This window comes from Vollenhovia emeryi, unplaced genomic scaffold (genome assembly GCF_000949405.1).
Source record: "Vollenhovia emeryi isolate VEMERY1.0 unplaced genomic scaffold, V.emery_V1.0 DF939129.1, whole genome shotgun sequence".
NCBI lineage: Eukaryota > Metazoa > Arthropoda > Insecta > Hymenoptera > Formicidae > Vollenhovia > Vollenhovia emeryi.
Window position 1 is genome coordinate 737,020 of NW_011967237.1, and position 18,301 is coordinate 755,320.

General features: G+C 43.1%; 1 protein-coding gene across 2 annotated transcripts in view; it reads right to left on the bottom strand.

Annotated features, from left to right (window-relative positions):
* LOC105568395 overlaps nt 1–18,301 on the bottom strand; it is an 89,449-nt gene that overhangs the window by 7,147 nt on the left and 64,001 nt on the right. For both annotated transcript variants that reach the window (XM_012024043.1, XM_012024042.1), the window contains exons 2-8: nt 14,787–15,037; nt 12,691–12,857; nt 11,877–12,077; nt 10,109–10,681; nt 9,406–9,853; nt 8,044–8,929; nt 7,398–7,691 (exon numbers count right to left, since the gene is read on the bottom strand). In XM_012024043.1, the coding sequence (XP_011879433.1) occupies nt 7,398–7,691; nt 8,044–8,929; nt 9,406–9,853; nt 10,109–10,681; nt 11,877–12,077; nt 12,691–12,857; nt 14,787–15,037 (2,820 nt within the window). The remainder of the gene's footprint in view (nt 1–7,397; nt 7,692–8,043; nt 8,930–9,405; nt 9,854–10,108; nt 10,682–11,876; nt 12,078–12,690; nt 12,858–14,786; nt 15,038–18,301) is intronic.

Here is an 18,301-nt window from a genome sequence, read left to right on the forward strand (position 1 = left end):
CTACTAAGGGCCAATTTCACAAACGTCGGCTAACTGTTAACCAGAGCTCGGTCAGCTTCCCATCTTTTTCCATTTTGCTATCGAAGAAGAGACAGAGACTCAATTAACCTTCGGTTAGCAGTTAACCGACGTCTTTTGTGAAAATGGCCCTAAGTCCCTATCATAAATCTCGCTACATCTCAAGATAAAACTTAATATTTATATATAGATTTGGATTAACAACAACAATTATATAATACATATATATATTTAAATATATATATATATATCTAAAGTTTAAGAATAATTTTAATGGAAGCTTCATTTAGATCTCACGGAAATTTCCGATACAATAATAGGCGAGATAATTATATAGCAAAGTGTTAAGGTAACTTAAATACAATAACATGATTTTCGTATCATCGGTATGCGAATAGAGGTCAATAACTTAACTTGGTGTAACGCGCTACTCGTCGATCGGTCGCGAGTGGAATACAAGGGGAAATGGACGATATCGTAACCGCGTTACTACACGTTCAAACGCGTACGCATGGAAAACACTTTTCTCTTATTGCTATCGGCACGAAAGAAATCACTCCTGCGCGTCATCGGGATCACTATTTTCTACCCTCGTTCTCGACTTATCGCTCATAAATGCGAAGTAAGGAGCGAGCTGCGACGAATTACGCATTTATCATGAGCAGATGATTTACAGGCTATGACTAATCTTTTCCTGTTCCTTCGACGGATTTTTATTTTCACGGCATACGATATTTATATTGCGCCGCGAGAAACAGCCACAGAAATTGCGTAAATCGCGTTGCAGCGACAACAGGCTCGTCAACTTCGTCGCAAATCGTCATTGTCTCTGACGGCGCAGCAATATATTCTTACGTGCATAAAGTACGTAGTAACATTAATGAAATTACGGACACTGGCAAATTACGGATACTAACAAACACAATTTGGTATAATTACTCACTCGAGAGTATGCTGGTAATAAATGTAATTGTTATAAACATATGATGGATTGACGATATCTGAACTGGCTGTATAAAATTACGCTGCTATTCTTCGATAAGATGACTTAGGCCCGGCTTCACCAAACGTCGCTTAACTTTAATCACATAGCGAATTCGGTTGCTTGCACTAGTGCGCACTGAGTGCACACTAAGGCTTGTTTGTCACTTCTTGTATTTAACTTTGTTCTAAAGACATGTTCAAAGAGTATTTAGTCAAAAAATGATCCGCGTAAACGTTGTACGGGCCATTTTTCTGGATAAGAAATAATGCAAGAGGTATTTAAGATGATCTTTAAATATAAGAATCGACTGGAAACAAGGCTTAGAGTGTGCACTCAGTGCAACCAACCGAATTCGCTATTAGTTTAATTCGTGTTTGTCTCTTTCTCTCTCTAAAGTAACAGTCGGAAAGAGACGAAGAAGGAATTAAGTTAAGCTTAAAGTTAAGCGACGTTGGTGAAACCAGGCCTTAGGCCCGGAATTTTAACTTTAGCTTAATTCACTCCTCGTCTCTAACTGTTTTCCCTTATGCCCGTTTCTACCAACGCAGATTAACTTTAATCTCGGCTTAAATTACTTGCTAATCTTTTTCTAATTCGTGAAACTAGAAAAAGATATAAGGTAAGTTGAACCGAGAGATTAAAGTTAAACTGCGTTGGTAGAAACGGGCATTGGAAAGGGACAAAGAGTGAATTAGGCTGAGGTTAAAGTTAAGCGACGTTGGTGCAACCGGGCCTCGGCGCTCGTTCCATGCAAAAAGTCAAAGATCGACGGCAATGTAAACCAGATTACATCTCTGTCACTGGCCATACGTGTGCGATTATACAAGCGGATGTGGGATTAACACAATACTACGGCGTAGACGGCTAATTACATAAATTATATTTGAGCTTAATACCTTGCGCATCTCTAATTACGTTTTGCTCTTAACATAAATAACGCGAGAAACCGCGATTACAGGCTTATTACAACCGATCTCGCAACGATTTATACCTATCTTTATACGCGATTTCTTTTGCACACCTAAATTGGACGGATCTGTTCTTACTACGTCTCGCATTCGTGCGTCTCCGTGTTGTATCATGCGGCTGAAAATAATTTTCTCAGCGAGGAGATAAAAATTATCTGCACGCCGCTGCGACGTTAAACTCGACGGCGAAATTTACACGTGCTCCGCCCGCATCTCTCGTTCTCTTTCTCGCTCTTACGCCGATTGTTTTGGAAACCACAATGAATTATCTGCGATAGCCAGCCACCCTTATCGAATTTCGGCCGCGATTTTACGCAACGGTATCGCTCGCTCCAAAGTCTCCGTCGAGGCATCGCAGGTCGCCCAGGACTTGAATATTATCATACTACTTTTCCCTATCTACTCCCGCGCGTGTGCATGTATCTGTGCGTTGTTGTCAATCAATGATAATATTATTGTTTACACGCTTCACGGGAGACCGGGCCGGTGCATGCTTACGCGCCTTGATAAGAGTCCACTTTCGAGATAAGCTCAATTCGCGCTGTGCACCCGTTCGTCAAGTGGCCCGTGTTACGAAGGGCAAGATACCGGAGGAGAGGATCGACCTTTTCATCTCTCTTTCCCTCGTGCTCGTTTTTTTCGTGTTTGCTGGCACTTTCCACTGATTTCTTCGTCTCGCTCTTTCTTTCGTTTTTTTCTCTCTCTCTCTCTCTCTCTCTCTCTCTCTCTCCGCCCGTGTAGAATTTCTTTATAATCGTGCGCTAGTTTTGCAACGCCGATAAGCGCGGCGAGCGGTTACTCACGCAATGCCGACACTTAATGTTCTCGAGTGATGTCACTGATACAGTCATGGACTTGACAGACAAATTACCGTCCCATTTGCTCATTTGTACTTCGTGGAATACTTTAATAGGAATTAAAGATGCACCGATAGCGTAAAGAAGAAAGGGGAAAACTTGATTTACTCTGCCATGAAAGTAGCTTAATTTTCTTCCAATATAAAAGAAGACGGAATAAATTGGGGGAATAATGGACGACAGAATTTATTCGTTGATACGAAAATGTTGATAATTATCGTAACATGAAATTTATGCACACGCGTATTTCAATTCTATTATGAAATCTTAGATAATGCTAATTACGAAATATATTCCAGGTGTAATTAGAGAAACTCGCCGGTGTTGTTTAAAAATAAAATTCATGGTAAGATGAGTGATTTGTGTATGAAAAATATATTTTCTGCAAGTCCATAAAATTATCAGTTTACGTAATGGGTATAAATATACTTTCTTCGAGTATATCGCGTTACATATACCGACATCAAATATTTTCGTTCCGAGATTAACGAAATAAAAGGAGACAATCAAGTTTGGGACATTGGGGCAAACACATACGATAACACTTTCATCCTCTAGTTACGAGCAATCGTAACGGCCGCCGAAGAAAAATTCAAAACGAAGTTGGAAAGAATCGTCGAAAAGTAAGCAGCATGGAGCACGAAATTAAATTGACGCGAGCTGATAAGAATGTAACGAATATGTATGTTTGTTCCCTTCTTGTCTCTGTACTTACGATAACATATTTTCAATCAGTTCAATCAATATAACGAAAAGTTAAAAATCACTAATGACAGTGTAAAAATGCAGACGGGACTGTAGGCTTAGCTTCGGTTTTTCATTTTCTAGTTAACCAGAGGGTTAGTCGATTCTCTTCTTAGACAGTAATGTAGAAAAAGATGGAGGGTCGGACTGACCTCTGGTTAACAGTTAGCTGGAAGATGAAAAACCGAGCTTTAGTGTAAAGCGAGGATTTTTATGATAAATCAACTTACGGGGCCGTCTGGTCGCGATGAAGAGGAGATGTCTCGCCAGCATGTTGAAGTATTGCCGGGGCGACTGATCGGGCCGGGGATCGTGAATCGACTTACGACCGCGCTGCTCCGCCTATCAGTAGTATTGCCCCGGCGACTGTCTGTCTAGCGACAAGATTTCCTCCCCGTTTTTGTACCGATAACGTTCTATCATCGCGCCACGCTAAAAACTTTCGCTCTGCGGCGAGTCACCCAACTAGCGGGACTTTCGAGGCTCTTTCGGAAGTGGAAGAGATTGGCCTTCGCCCGAAAGCGATTTTCTCTTCAACTCTCGATCGACAAATCGAATATTTAGGAACGACATCAGTCACAGAAGACAGTTGTGCGATCACGAGACCGGCGAACTTGAGGGAACGTGATTGGACCGTGATTAGACGCGATGGCGATTTAAACACACGCGGCCCCGCGCGTTTGCAAAATTACAAGCTGGTTTCCCGCGGCACCGCATCCCGCTTATCGGGACCGAAGTCGCGATTTCCGAGCGGACTGAAGGAGAAAAGAATCCCGCGGACGGAGAACGAACGATCTCGCGATCCATTTGACCGGGTCGGAGCGCACTGAAGGCGCCGGGACGCGCACGAAAGCATTTCAATCCTCGCGGTGGGGATTTTTGTTTATCGACACCCCGGCCATTATCGTGCCGGGATAAACATCACGTCTGATGCAATTCGCGTTGCTTATTGAGCCAGCAGCTAATGATGCTGATAAGGGTTAACAAAGTGAGTCTTTAACTGGGAGCTTCGTGGGAGTTTTCCAGCGGATTGCTAAAGCGGAAGATTGCCCACTTGCCACCCTAATGTGATAATTTCCGGTTCCCTCCCCTCCACCCCCCCCCCTCCGATTGAAGAAAGTCTCAAACATTTGGCGATTTTAATGCCAAATTATTTCATTTCAATTATTTTGTTTCAATCTGATTAAAATTAATTTTATATGACCAAAAATTTAATTAGTGAAAAACTCTCAGCCCGATACAATTGACTTTGATTTACTGCTCCAATTAAAAAAAAAACGCTATGGTTATTTGAAAATGATTCAACTTTGTGCGTGACAAGTCTGAATAAGGGAAAGCTCGACTAATAAAATTTTATTAATATATAAAGTTTTAGACTTCTGTGTGTTATGTCGAGAAAAATCAATGGGGGAAAAATAAAAAAAAACTTGAGAGAAGCACGCGCGTTTCATTCAGCAAAAAAAAGTGGAAAAATTAGTCGTTGCCCAGTCGGTTCCGTTAATCCATTTTCTTCAAATGCATTCTCTTCTTATCGATGAAATTAATGAACTCTGAAATATTCCACACGCAAGAACTGTCATTTGACGATAAAACTCGAGATTTATCTTCTCGTAAGTATTAAACGCACCGCGGGGATCGTCGGCCGACTCGCAGCTGGAAAGATCGGACACGAGTGTCAGATAAGGGAAAACGTGACCGGTATGCGTGTTTCTCTATCTGTATCTTTGTTCGCGTACGAAAAAAATTGGCCGGTCTCGCTCTCGTGACCATCGTCGGACGATTCGTTCGTTGGTGCCTGCCCCCGTCAATTCGCGAGAGTGACATTACCTCGATCCGACCATTCCCTCTTTTGCATAACGCGCTGCTATTCGCTGCACCAATATCTCCCCCGCGACTTCTCGCTCCAGTTATATCTGATTAGACCTTGCTGATTCTTGCTCATCCTCCGATCTATTTTACGCGATGATCTTACCATTATTTAACATATTCGTATCAAAGTCTCAACGCATCGAAATCATTCGCTTGCGAAGTTATCGCGCCGAACCTTTGGCAGTAAAAACGCCGATTTTCGAGATATCGCGATGCTTGGCTGTACAAAAGCTTGCGATCTTCTATATTCCGGTCTTATTAAATTGTGTTCTATTTTATGCAGTTTATTTCCCCCGAGTGTTCTTTCGAGGAATTTTGTTCCACGAATATTAAAGTTAAACGAAAAAATTAAAAAGTAGAACATTTTTTTCTCTCCTTAGAAAATATTATTTTTCCAAATAGTAAAACTTTGTAAAAATAATTATATTCTACCATAACTCTTTTAACTTTAACTTTCTTTAAAAATTAAATTATGTTAAGTAAAATTTAACTGTAAATTAATTCTCGAGAAAATTTTACATTTACATTTTTGTAAGTCATTTATTGAGCTACTATTAATCCCTAATTGAAGATTAGAAATTATTCCCAGGGAATTCCGAAACATATCCAGTACAATTGTACTCGGTGCCTTCAGCCATTAAACATATTATCACACATTATCATGTTCTCCAAGTGTGTGACAATTATTCTCCCATCAAATCCACGTCCATCTGTTTTTCTGAGAGCGACCCGACTTATATCAGGGCTTGCTGTGGTCGCACACCATTATCTCATCGTTCCCGCTTCATATCAATATTGCAAAACTAATGTTGCACACTACATGCAATGTACTCTGTTAGATTTCTATGTCGTTAGCAGAACACTTTATAGCGAAAGTACCTTAGCACTCGCGCATAGTTCTGAAATCTTTATATAGAACTGGCCGACTTTGATAAGATGGGAATTGAAACTTTAAATAGTTAACTCGTTGATCTCGTTTTAGCTTCGCATCGCAAAAGTTGCTGAATTGTAATCGCTAACGTGATACTCTCTACCAGATTTCTGTGTCGTTGCTGGAATATTTAAGCACCCTAGCCGGTTCTAGGTCCGAAGCCCTCGGTCTAGGACTAGTTGGCACCGATTGAAGAGGCACCGTTACTTTGTTGTCGAAGGTCACGTTGTTACCGACCCGTGGCTCCGGACTTGAGACCGTCTCGGGATAGTTGATTCTCTCCCTCAGCAACTCCTCCTGTAGCTCCTCGGAGGGCGTCCTGCAAATCTTGGACGACTTCTCCCCTTGGTTGCTCGCGGAGAACTTCTTGATAAACATGATCGGACTGTTCGCCATGCGATAACTCTCGCTACGTTTCACCTTGCGATCTGCCTTACTGTCGCCGCGCGATGAATCGGAGTTTTTCGCGGTCTGATTATCTAATTCCGTACAATCGCCAGTTGTGTCGTTATCGGTGTCGTTAAGCGCCGTATTCACACTTTGACTATCGGAATTAGGCTTTTTCCTACAGAAGCTCGGGGTATCAAGATCCGAGACCAATAATTTCCTACCTAATTTGGGCGTGTTACCGGTTGCTCTCAAGATCTTCGGGTACAGACCCGATTTCTCAAAGTCCAGTCGCGAGTTCGCGGAATTAAGATCGACGGAATGATTGACCTTGGACGGAGCGATCGCGCGAACGTTCGTCTCGACAGCATCGCCGTTGAGCTCCGGCGGGTGGTTCTCGTCGCGATCATGTTTGCGCTTTACTTGTCTGTCTGTCTGCGAGCCGCCGTGGCAGATCCTGGCTCTGTCTGCGGATCTGTCCGGCTCCGGGAGTTTGTTGCTCGGCGCCAGAGCGAGGGTCGGACTGCAGAGGGGCCGCCTAGACTCGTCCATAGAGCGTGACGCAGCGGTCGCGGTGCGTGATGCCTCTAATCTACCAGTGCGGCAATCGCGGTGCTCGTCAGTGCTGGACGTCTTACCTTCGTCGCCTTGCACGTTGACATAAGCCCCGCGGACCTGTCTGTGGGGACTGGTCGGGCTCGTGGGTCCGACCACGGTCGCCGGCGTGCGCACGTAATCCGGACTGGTCGCGCGATCGGGACTCCGCGCCGCCCGAATGATTAGCTTGCCCAGCCGAGGTGACGTCGGCGGTGTGGTCCTGATGTTTGCAGCGTCCACGATGTCGACGCTCTTCGTAACGGCACGGATGTTCGGCATCGCGCGATGAAACAACGGCGATGGACTCGGTGATACGCCTTCCCTCACGAAAGGACCTGGACATTTTACGTGCTGCGTGAAAACCTGACTTCGGCAATTAGTTGTAGATTGTCTTGATAATGAACTTAACCGATGAGTTAGTTCCATCGGGATCTTTTTTGCGTGCTCGAAATTTATGTTGGAAACAAAAGATGCTATTAATAATTTAATATAATTTAATGAAATGCTCGGGTCGGTTATTTTCTTATCTCATACTGGTATCATTAATATCATATCGGTTAAATCTTCATTATTATAAACTGAGCTAACAACAAGTTAAGATTTTAGTGGGAACAATCGTTATTCTGATAGATCACGCTGATACCTCAGAAAAGCAATGTTGGATAATTGAAATAATAATCGAAATACCTGGGTTAAACGTCGTGTGCGCTCCTTTCCTTCTCTTCAGACTGTCGGACGAGTAGACAACTTTGCCCTCGGAATCTAGAGTGACTCGAGCACCCTGTCTCTTCCTCTCCAACGACGAGTCCGGTTTCTTCGGCAACTCGCTCAGACTTACGTACTCCGCGTCTTTCTTGAAAATGTCGGAATTGGCGTAGGTGGTAGTCGGTCGGACGGCGGTCATGCCTGATGACGACGACGACGACGACGATGACGATGAAAACGGACCCGCGGGGCGTTTGTCGTTGTTGTTCCTCACGTCGGCTATGGTCACATAGTCGCCGGAGTCGGCATTCGACAGCTCCTGCACGGCGCCATTCTTCGTGGCGTGCTTCTTACCCGGAAGCACGCCACGAAGCTTGCCGAGAACTCCACTCAACGGACTGATCTTGATCGACGACGACGACGACTGACCCGTCGCTCTGTCGTTATTGGCGGCCGCCGGCAACACCTGTACGGTGGCATACAGATTCTTGTCCTGGCCGTTGATTACCTCCATCTTGGAAGTGCCGACGGTGGCAGACATCAACACCGAACCGCCGCCTTGAAGTTCGGTTCTCCTCGTCGGTTCGTTCGTCTTCTTCTCGTTCTGGTCCGTCTCCTTCGCGTGCTCGTCGTCGGATACGGGTGGCGTGATCACGCACATTGACGGAATCCGACTGGTCGTGATTGCCGTCTTCGAGCGGATCCTCTCGATTCGCTCGCAGCCCTCCAGATCGCTGGACTCTGAATATTCAAATTCGGAGCAGGAACGGCCGGTACAAGCCGGACTGGAGGCTGATTCAACGGGAGACGAGGATGTGTTGTGACCACTGTCGGGTGACTCGCCGCCGTTTTGATTTTGACCGTGAACCTGTTGACAAAATTAAATATGCTGAAGATATAGACGAAGAGATATAGATGCTTAAACACAGTTATTTCCTACAAATATTGTGCGAAGCTTATCATAAGAACATTTAATAAGTTTATGTGATATAAAAAGTTATTTCAATAGAAATCTTCACGCTAGCTTTTTTTATATTAATTTAATCAAAGACATATAATTCAACTAATTTGCTGATTTAAAGTGAAAGAAAGCAAAATAAAAGTTAATTGCAATTCAATATTTATTTATTGTTGCATGAGACGATGGCGTTAATAACAATTAATATCAGAGTCATACAAATACTTTTAATTGAAAATCCAATATTAAATGATAAGCCAATCTTGTATGTTTAATTTTATTCCGTTTTTATACAAAATTCAAATTCTCGATTTCTTGACAAATAAATACTCAATTATTAGTTCGCTGTTTCTTATCGCAGTCAAAATCTTGACTCTTGAGCTTACCATAGCAACAACTGTGAGGCTGGACTTGCGCTCGGGGGGCGGTGGTGCCATAAGTGCGGTGCAAACCGTTCCAGCCGAGCTGGTCGTTGTGGAAGTTGATCCTCTGCCAAATAATTCATACTCGTTCTCGACAATCGGCGAGGTGGGGTCCGAGCCAATGTCGTTAGTCTTGGTCAAAGGACTCTGTGGCATGGGTTCCTCCTCCCTAAGAGTTTTCAGGCCCGAGTCCATGTGAAATGAAGTATAATATCCTTCCGTGTCGCAAGAGTACACCGACGACGTTTCGCCATCGTCGGAGAAGGGCACCACCGTGATGTCCTGTATGATATCTGGTGTTAGGGTACCTTCGGAGGTTACCGAGGACGAGGCCGAGGTGTCCCTTCCCTTCAATCGCCGCATGTGACTTAAGGAAGTGGAGGACGTGCCGATCGAAGCTGTCGTCGTGGATCTGAAATAATATATTCGAGCATAAACAATATACTTTTCCTCTCGTCTAAAATAATCTCTTCGCAAATAATTGCTGAAATGATTCAACTTTTAATTGAATTTCCTGTCAAGTTTAAATAACTTCTGTGACTAATTTCTATAACGGATTATAAACCGTTCTGCTACGCTGAAATATCTAGAATCCACTTTAAAGATTTGCCGTAATTCTTAGTTGGCGCCATTAATTAAAGACGTTCCATGTTCCATTTCTTTTTACCTGGGCTGATGCGTGGTGGTGGTAGTCTCGCTGCCGATGCTGGCTCTTCCGCTCTCGGATGAAGCGCTCCAGTTTCCGGAGCTCGAGTGCGGTGCGTCGTCGCGGTTGCTGCCCTTCCGCCGTTCTCGCCTCTGGGCGGCGCTTTCGCGTAATTTCACGCTCGACTGTTTGTTATCCGTGCTCGGCACCGACACTGGTATGCTGGCCGTGCTCTTGCCGCTCGAGCTGGACGAGCTCGGCTTCCTCTCATGCGACTTGTCCCTTCTGCGTCTCGTAGTCACCGTCTCGTAAATATTGATCTCCTCCGGCGATCTCGGTTGACCTTGCGTCTGCTCGGCTCTCTCTGCGTTGATTACCGTCGATTCCTGCTGCTGCTGCGGTGGCTGCTGGTTCGACTTCGGACTGATCAGTTTCAGTCTGGACATACCCCATGCCTTCAGCGTGTTGAAGTGCGATTTCTTTTCCGTGGGCGAGTCCTTTTTCGCCGAGCCCAGGACGTCCGTGCTCGCCGAGCGATGCGCTCTCGGCGTGGCACTTGGCATCGTCTCCTCGGGCTCGTCGCCAGTCGTCTCCCTACAGCGATAAATAATCTCAACGACGTGAATATGACGCGAAATAATGTAGCGAGTGCGATTTGCATCGCACGCTTAGGGAAGCGCGACACGCGCGAGTATGAGCCGTGACACACGATGACGATTTTGTTACAGATTTATTATTCGCGTGTATTTCAATTGGTACGTAAGTTAGATCGTTAGAGGCCCGTGGGTGGTTCCGCCTGCGATATCGTACGACAATGATACAGAGATGATCTGAAACTGTTATTATGGCAATGGGAATACAAAGGTAGAGTAAGGAAGATTCTTCGTGCTTGGACGACTGCGGAAATATGAGCGCACTTTATCGAGCGTGACAAATCGCCGACTATTTTCGAGGTACAGATCTCTGAAACCGCGTCCTTATAGTAACAGAACCGCTGCGATAAGATGTATTCGAGCAAAATGCATACTCCTTGGTTATACGAGTATATTAATCATGTCGTAAAAGTTGAGGGGGTTGAGCATTCAGCGAATGGCCCATTAATCCCATCAATGATAGCATTTCTTAGTAATCCTTTTTACACGACGATGAAAAATTATCTGCATTATACGGATTGTAAATCGAGCAATCTTGAAACAGTTACTCTCGCAAAACGTGACACAATAAAGGATTGGCAAAATCAGTTTTATTGATTCCGACGATGAAATAGCACGTGCAACACTTTATGAAGTAGAATCCCGAGTCGAAATTTTGGTACTACTTTGATTCTTCTAAGGATAATTTACACCTGCTTAGCTGATCTGTACACACCTACATAGACCAGCAATAACCTACTTTGATGACATTATATTTTTTACTCCTCCCTTGAATCTTTAATTCTAAAAATTTACTTCAGCTCCTACTCAAAAGAACCTACTTCAATGCTAAATTGGCGAAAGTAGAAATTTCCGACACCATCAGTTTTAAAGTAGGAGTCAATTTTGTACTTGCAGTTAGACCTCTTTTACTGTCTTAGGTCCTACTTAAAGGTTCAACATAGGGCCAAAATTTCGACTCGGAATTTTAATTACATTGACTTGACATGCAAAATATAGGAAACAATAAAAACCCGTTTGCTTACACCCCGAGAAATTGTAGTAACTAAAAGAATGGCGAGTAAAGTAGGGTGGAAGTTTTCAAAAAATTCCTCCAGGTTGAAATTAAAGTGTTAATTATAAGGGACAACTCTTACCCTCCGATAGCTTGTCGAATCTCCTTCTGATCAGTACCGGCGATCGTATTTCGTCTCTTCCCTCTCGGCCTGCGTGGCCGCGATCTCCTCTTCACCGTCGTTTCCTGAGTCTCTGGCCCTGACAGCAAGGATCTCCTCCTCATCGACATTCTTTCGAAACCTCGTCCGCTTACATCCACCGCTACGATTTCCGCCGGGAATCTACGATGAAAGCATACATTTCGAGATCACAATAGGGAGCTTGTCGGTCTGCCATTGATACAAAACTGAATGGACCGGAGGAAGAGCATATCAAGTCACGTAACAGGAAGCCGTGCGACAGACTTTTGACTTATACACACTTATATGTATTGGTTTATGTAGAATTGCATTATTTTAACTATAACTTCTCAAATTGTTCAACGAATTATTGATTTTCAATCTTTTTTTCTTATCTTTGGCAAATCTTTGGCATCCATTTTTTTTTACATTAAATCAATAACAAATATTAATCAGATATTAAAACATGATCGTTTTTTAACATATAGTATAAAATGCGTTATACTAAATTTGATTAATTTTTCCCCAAGTAAAGAATCTACTATTATTATACTTATATTCTTACATAAATAAGACTCTAAAGTCTAATTGACGGCGAAGAAATGTATCGAAAATTGAACCAAAAATAAGTTTTTGATCATTCATCAAGATTATCGATCATCAATCGTATCTTCAATGACGAAAAGATTTTCCTGTCTCTCTCTATTTCGCGCGGCGGTTTCTGCAATTCCCGTTCTATCAGCAATCAAGCGACGTATTGAGATAAACCGCTTACTTGAGCGCGATAGCCTGAACCTGTTCCTCGGGGCTGGGTAGCTTGTGATCGACGGCATCGTCGCCGGTCGTGTCGCCCAAGATCCTGGACGCGCAGTCCGGCGGTACGGTGACGTCGCCGAGCGCTTCGGTGGATGTCCACCTTCGAAGATCCTCGATAACAGCCGGCTGCAACAGAATAATCGTGAGCGCGATAAAACCGCCGCCCCCATTTATAAAATATCTCTTTTTGCACGCTTTGCGTGCCATTATTTGATATTAATTGTCTCTTTGAACATGGATAATACATTAATCGAGTTACTAAATTTTGTACATAGATTCAATATGTCTAAAAAGTATAGTTATAAAGTGCGTTCGATAAAACTAGCATCGTGGAAGAGTGTCACTATTACAGTAGAACATTTCATACGTATCCTTTGATTTTATGACAAACTCTTATCTGCTGTCACAAAATTGAGATACTGAGAAGTTGCTTCTTGGGTAGTCGAGTAGACATTACGAGTACTTGAGGAAGCAGCGTGTTTCTCGTGCCGTGTGAAAGAGTTGTGCTATTTTGTATGCACGTGTTTGCTTGGTGTTACTATGCGACCCGGTCCCAGAGCACGTAACAAATGACTCGTTTCTGTACCTTCCGCGGGATCCAGGAGTTGCCCCGCAACGAGAGGGTCGCCTCCCGTTCACCCCGCGGGAAACTCGACGCCGCGGCGAAGGAAGAAGAGCGAATGATGTGTTTTACGCGCTACAGCACCTGCGTGGGTGTTAACTATTGTCGGCGTGTCACCTCGCCGACCGGACGGGTTTCACGCACGGGATACGGAACGGATTGGGTTCCAACCGTCTGCCAACTTTTCCACGCGATGCGCCGCCAGCCGGTTGTTCGCGACTAATCCGTGAAAACGGTCGGACCACTGTGGGCAAGTTTTAATTTCGCATACTCGAGAAGGAAGCAAGTCCGAGTAGCGATTTAAAGAAAATGTTTACTCATGCCAATTACTTTTCGATCAATTTTACGTATCGCGGGAGCTTCCGTATGACTAGCTGAAGTGTACAGAGTTAATTAATACACTAAACTTATGCGTTAAATTAATTTGTATTTTTTAGCACAACTTATTTTAACAAGACAAGTAACAGAATTCAATATTGTTTTACATAAAGCCAAGGCAGGCCGAATTTGTGCATGTATGTACGTATGTGTCCACGTTGGATCAATTTATCTTGAAAGTCATCCTGGATCTTTAACGGAAGATCATCTGTGGAATTTACATTCCCCTGCTTGTCAAGTACAGTATTACTGTCATGTTATAATTGTGTGTCGCGAGTGACAATCTCCGTTTGATGTGAACCGGTTTAATGCCGATTCAAGTGCGGAGAAAAAAATGCAAGTTAATCGTGACACATTCGCGTTGTCAGGTGGAGAGGAAACGGCGCTCGGCGAAATTGCCGGTACTGTTTCGAAGAAACAAGATTCGATCCTATGAACTCTCCAATTATACGGTGAAAGTTAATTACGTTGAATCAAGTAGGCAAGGAGGTCAGACTTGGCTCTGCTTTGCATTTCTAAGTTAATGCCGCGCGTTGAGAATTATATTGAGTTATGTGCACTATAATCTCTATGTTCGCGCGGTCACCCGATGCCAACCAAACGTCTGCGCTCAATACTCAGTTTCTCGCCAAGTCAATGAGAACAGTGTAACCACGGCGATGAACAGACTTACATAACTCATTGAGGAAATATATGTATGAATGCGCTGCTTGTGCAACTTTCTCATCTCATTATGCGCCACTGGTAAGAAGTGATTAGATAATCGCGCGGCAAAGTTGTAGACGTGAAACGTGAATTCTTGTCCTCAAGACAATGTTGGATTAAAAGTTGCTCAAGACACGACAGAGAAATTTTGTAAAATATTCGTCCGAGGCAATTGAAAAACCCACAGATTTGTCGAGACATGCTTAGATTCGACATCTCGAAACTGATAATAGTGGAATTAAAAGTATTTGACATTGATCGACCTGAAGTTGACTTGGACCGCGGAGAAAAAAATCAATGGAGAACATGTCCTGACATTTTCGTAGAGAAAGAGAGAGGAATGTACTTACGACTCTAGACTCGATGTCGAGGCTGTGGTCCCGTCTCCTCTTGCCGAGGACCGGCGTGCAAAGGAACATATCCATCGAGCTGCCATCCCTCCTCAAGGAATCTAAACTTCGTACGGCGACTATAGCAGCGAGCTCGTACAACTCCCGCAGGGCCTTCGGCCTCGTGTCTGCCGTGAACAGTCTCGTCGATGGTTTATTCGTGATGTGAAAATGCTCCGTCCTCGCCGCGAAAGTACAGATATCCGATTCCGCTGTAACACGAAGGATACGAGGCCTTAACGATCGCCTTGTCGCCTAAGAGATTGTAGTCAAACTGTTACATGCAGAGTCGCGTGTTTATCTAATTTCCATCACTTATCCTGATACATCGCACGTAACGATAACACGGCGATAAATTTCTTTCGGGATAATTTCATCTCCTGGCGTACCGTTATACTTCTTTCAGATGTGTAATTTTTTTTATATAACAATTATGCAAAAATATGGGACGGAATTACGAATATTACAACTTGTAGTCAACCCTTTCGTACAATTTTGTATTCAGCCACTTTGTGAATATAAAAACGTGTGTTAAAATGCTAATTGAAATATAAAACTGAAAAAAGGCCTATTTTAAGGTTCTTCTCGTTAAAGATAATTGACGGCTAATATATTCCCATTAATATATCGTGTATAAAATATGTGTAAGCATATATATGCTTACTTGTATATGCTTACTTGTATATACAAGTACTTTCTAAAAAAGAATTCCCTTTTTTAAAAAAATTGTAAAAGAAATTCTCAGAAAAAATGGGGAGAAAGATTATATCGTGGTACAAGAAAGGGTTTACTAATCAGAAAGAAAAGGAATGTCTCGCGCCTCGTATTTTAAGAGGCGCTCACGACCGCGACCTTTTTCTTTACGGCCTTTCTATAATACGGCATTTCAGCCTCATGATATATTTTTTGCCGGTCATATGTGGCGGGCGGATATCACGCCGCTGACATATCTTAACTGTAAACATGTTCCATTCACGGTTTCTTGCACCGTAGCGCACGCAGGCCCGGGCATGAAATCAGTAAAAAACCTAACTCATGCCACCCGCGCTCGAGGGGCACGCTTGATTCGACGTTTCCGGTTGTTTTCAGAAACGGTTTCTTCCGTGACAATGCCGGGGCCTTAATCTCTGACAACGAGGTCCTTCCTAACGTTTTCAATTGCATGTCTAGAGAGGGCCAACAATCTCACGCTGCGTATCAATTGTAAAATTACAGTTTATTTGAAAAAAAATTAATGAATTAAAATAAGTAGTCGAATCTTATCCGTATCAGTTGTATACCAATCAAGTCTGACATTTCTTTCTGTAACTCGAAAGAAAAATTGAGCCTAAAGCGATTTATTATTAATTCAGAAACGCACGCATTAGGTCATTATATTCATTATTTATTAGTTCTTTGACTTTCTCTCTTTCTCTCTCTCTCTTTTATATTTCTAAATAACGTTAAAATTAGACGCTTGAAACATTATATATTGATGCTTTTAAAAGTGTCGTCCATAAAGAGTGGTAGAAAATCGTGCAGACTCACTGTATCCCGGCACGTACACACGCGTGAAACATGTGAATTGAGTGACGGATGAGTCATAACGTTTGATTCGTGTTTTTATCGGCGACGTGATCGTCGAACAATGAAATCCCGTAAAACACCTCCCGCCCTCACGGACAATTAGTTCCGTTATTCAGAGAGATCCTTAAAATTGCTGACTTTTTTAAATCAATCTTTCGCGCTTGACAACGCGCATAGCGCATGCACGTCTCGCAGCGCTATGAAGTGCTTTCATTATCGCGTGCTTTTTGTGTTTTCTCCCGTTGTTCGCCTTTTGTTTCGCACAATACCACGAAGGGTTAATCACCATCGGGTCCGACACGCGATAGGGGATCCGTATTCCCCATTAGAACTTCGTTCCCTACGAGTTCGCCGCATCCAATAACGTTTACGCTCGATTCGCATGCTCGATTTGCCCTCAGACGCTATGATGGCAAGGCTATTCTGCGGAATGCGATTTACTTTGTAAAGCTCCGCCTAGGAGACGAACTGAAGGCTGATAAATTCGCGTATTTATAATCTCAAGGTCAAATTGCAGTTTTTATCATTTCGATACGATAAAACCTGCGTTTGTGCGAGGAACTGAAAATATTCTACAATCGTAATTTATCAAAATTATTAAACCTTTGTAATCAATAATTGAGTCGACCAATTCCGGCAAAATTCGTATATTTAGTAATTCACGACGTTTCGATCAGTAATACTGATCCTTTTCAAGTAGATGTTATATTAAGTCTATCAATTGTTACAGCAACAAATAGAAAGTGTGTCGTGGCGCATGATAAAATTATAAGAGAAATTAGAACTAAAATCACTCCGCACGTCAACCACCACGGTCTGATCTTGTACAAGTCTAGAGAGGAACTCTATTGCCAGAATTGGTCGACTCAATTATTGATTACAAAGGTTTTAACTTACTACTGGCGACTCAATTTCTCCAACGACAAAATTATTAAGTCTATGTAAGCTTGGAATTGTATTTCATTTATTTAAAAAAAAATAATAAATGAAATTTTACGATTCTAACTTACGAGGATCGATATGTCTTTCACGATTTCCCCTAAAAATTTGGTATAAAAACTTCAGAGCGGCCGCTACGTTCGTCGCTATCAATTATTCGGCATCTACGCTCCGAATAGCTTCTGAAATACTTCGGTATTAAGAGTTACGCTAACGGTTCATTACGAGGCAAGGTAGTAATATCGCACGACTGCTCCGGGCATTTATGCCATAGTGTATAAACAGAGCGATGCGTGTACGTGCGGGCCGCGAGCGAGAAAGACTCGCCCAGTGTTCTCCGCCAAGCTGCAGTCCGATTCGATACAATCGTCCGTGGAGTATTTCTTACTAACCGTCTGTAACCTCGGAAGCCGATGCACATAACTACACAGCCGGTACAACTTTCTGCGCGGACGAGCGGGGGATCGACCTTCCTCCGTGATGTTCTGCAATCTCATCGCGCGCGCGAATAATCGAGATTGGAGCCGAAGCTCCGTTTCAGCGTGCGGATTCTTCTGAAAAATTATCATCTTCGTGCAAGCGCTGCTTTCTGCCACTCTCGAGTCATTGTTGGAACGAAACGACCGTTCTGTTTTAACTGAACGCCAAGACGCTATCAGTCATCGACAAAATTATTGGGCAGCCTAATCATTAAACTATACTGAATCTGATACCTGGGAAATTTATATTCTTTAAAAATTGTTTGGTAAAGCGTTGGTTGCTTCTGTGCAGTAAACAACTTTCAAACAATAAAAATCTTTCTATAGCATTAGATTCGGTACAGTATGCGTTTTTGGAAATCTATTGTTACTTTTATACATAGAGGAAAGTCCTCTATTATGGGATAGCAGGTCTTCAACACCCAAATTCAATCACAAATCTTTTTTCGCAACGATTACACAATCTAACAATAAAGGTAATTATGCATAAAA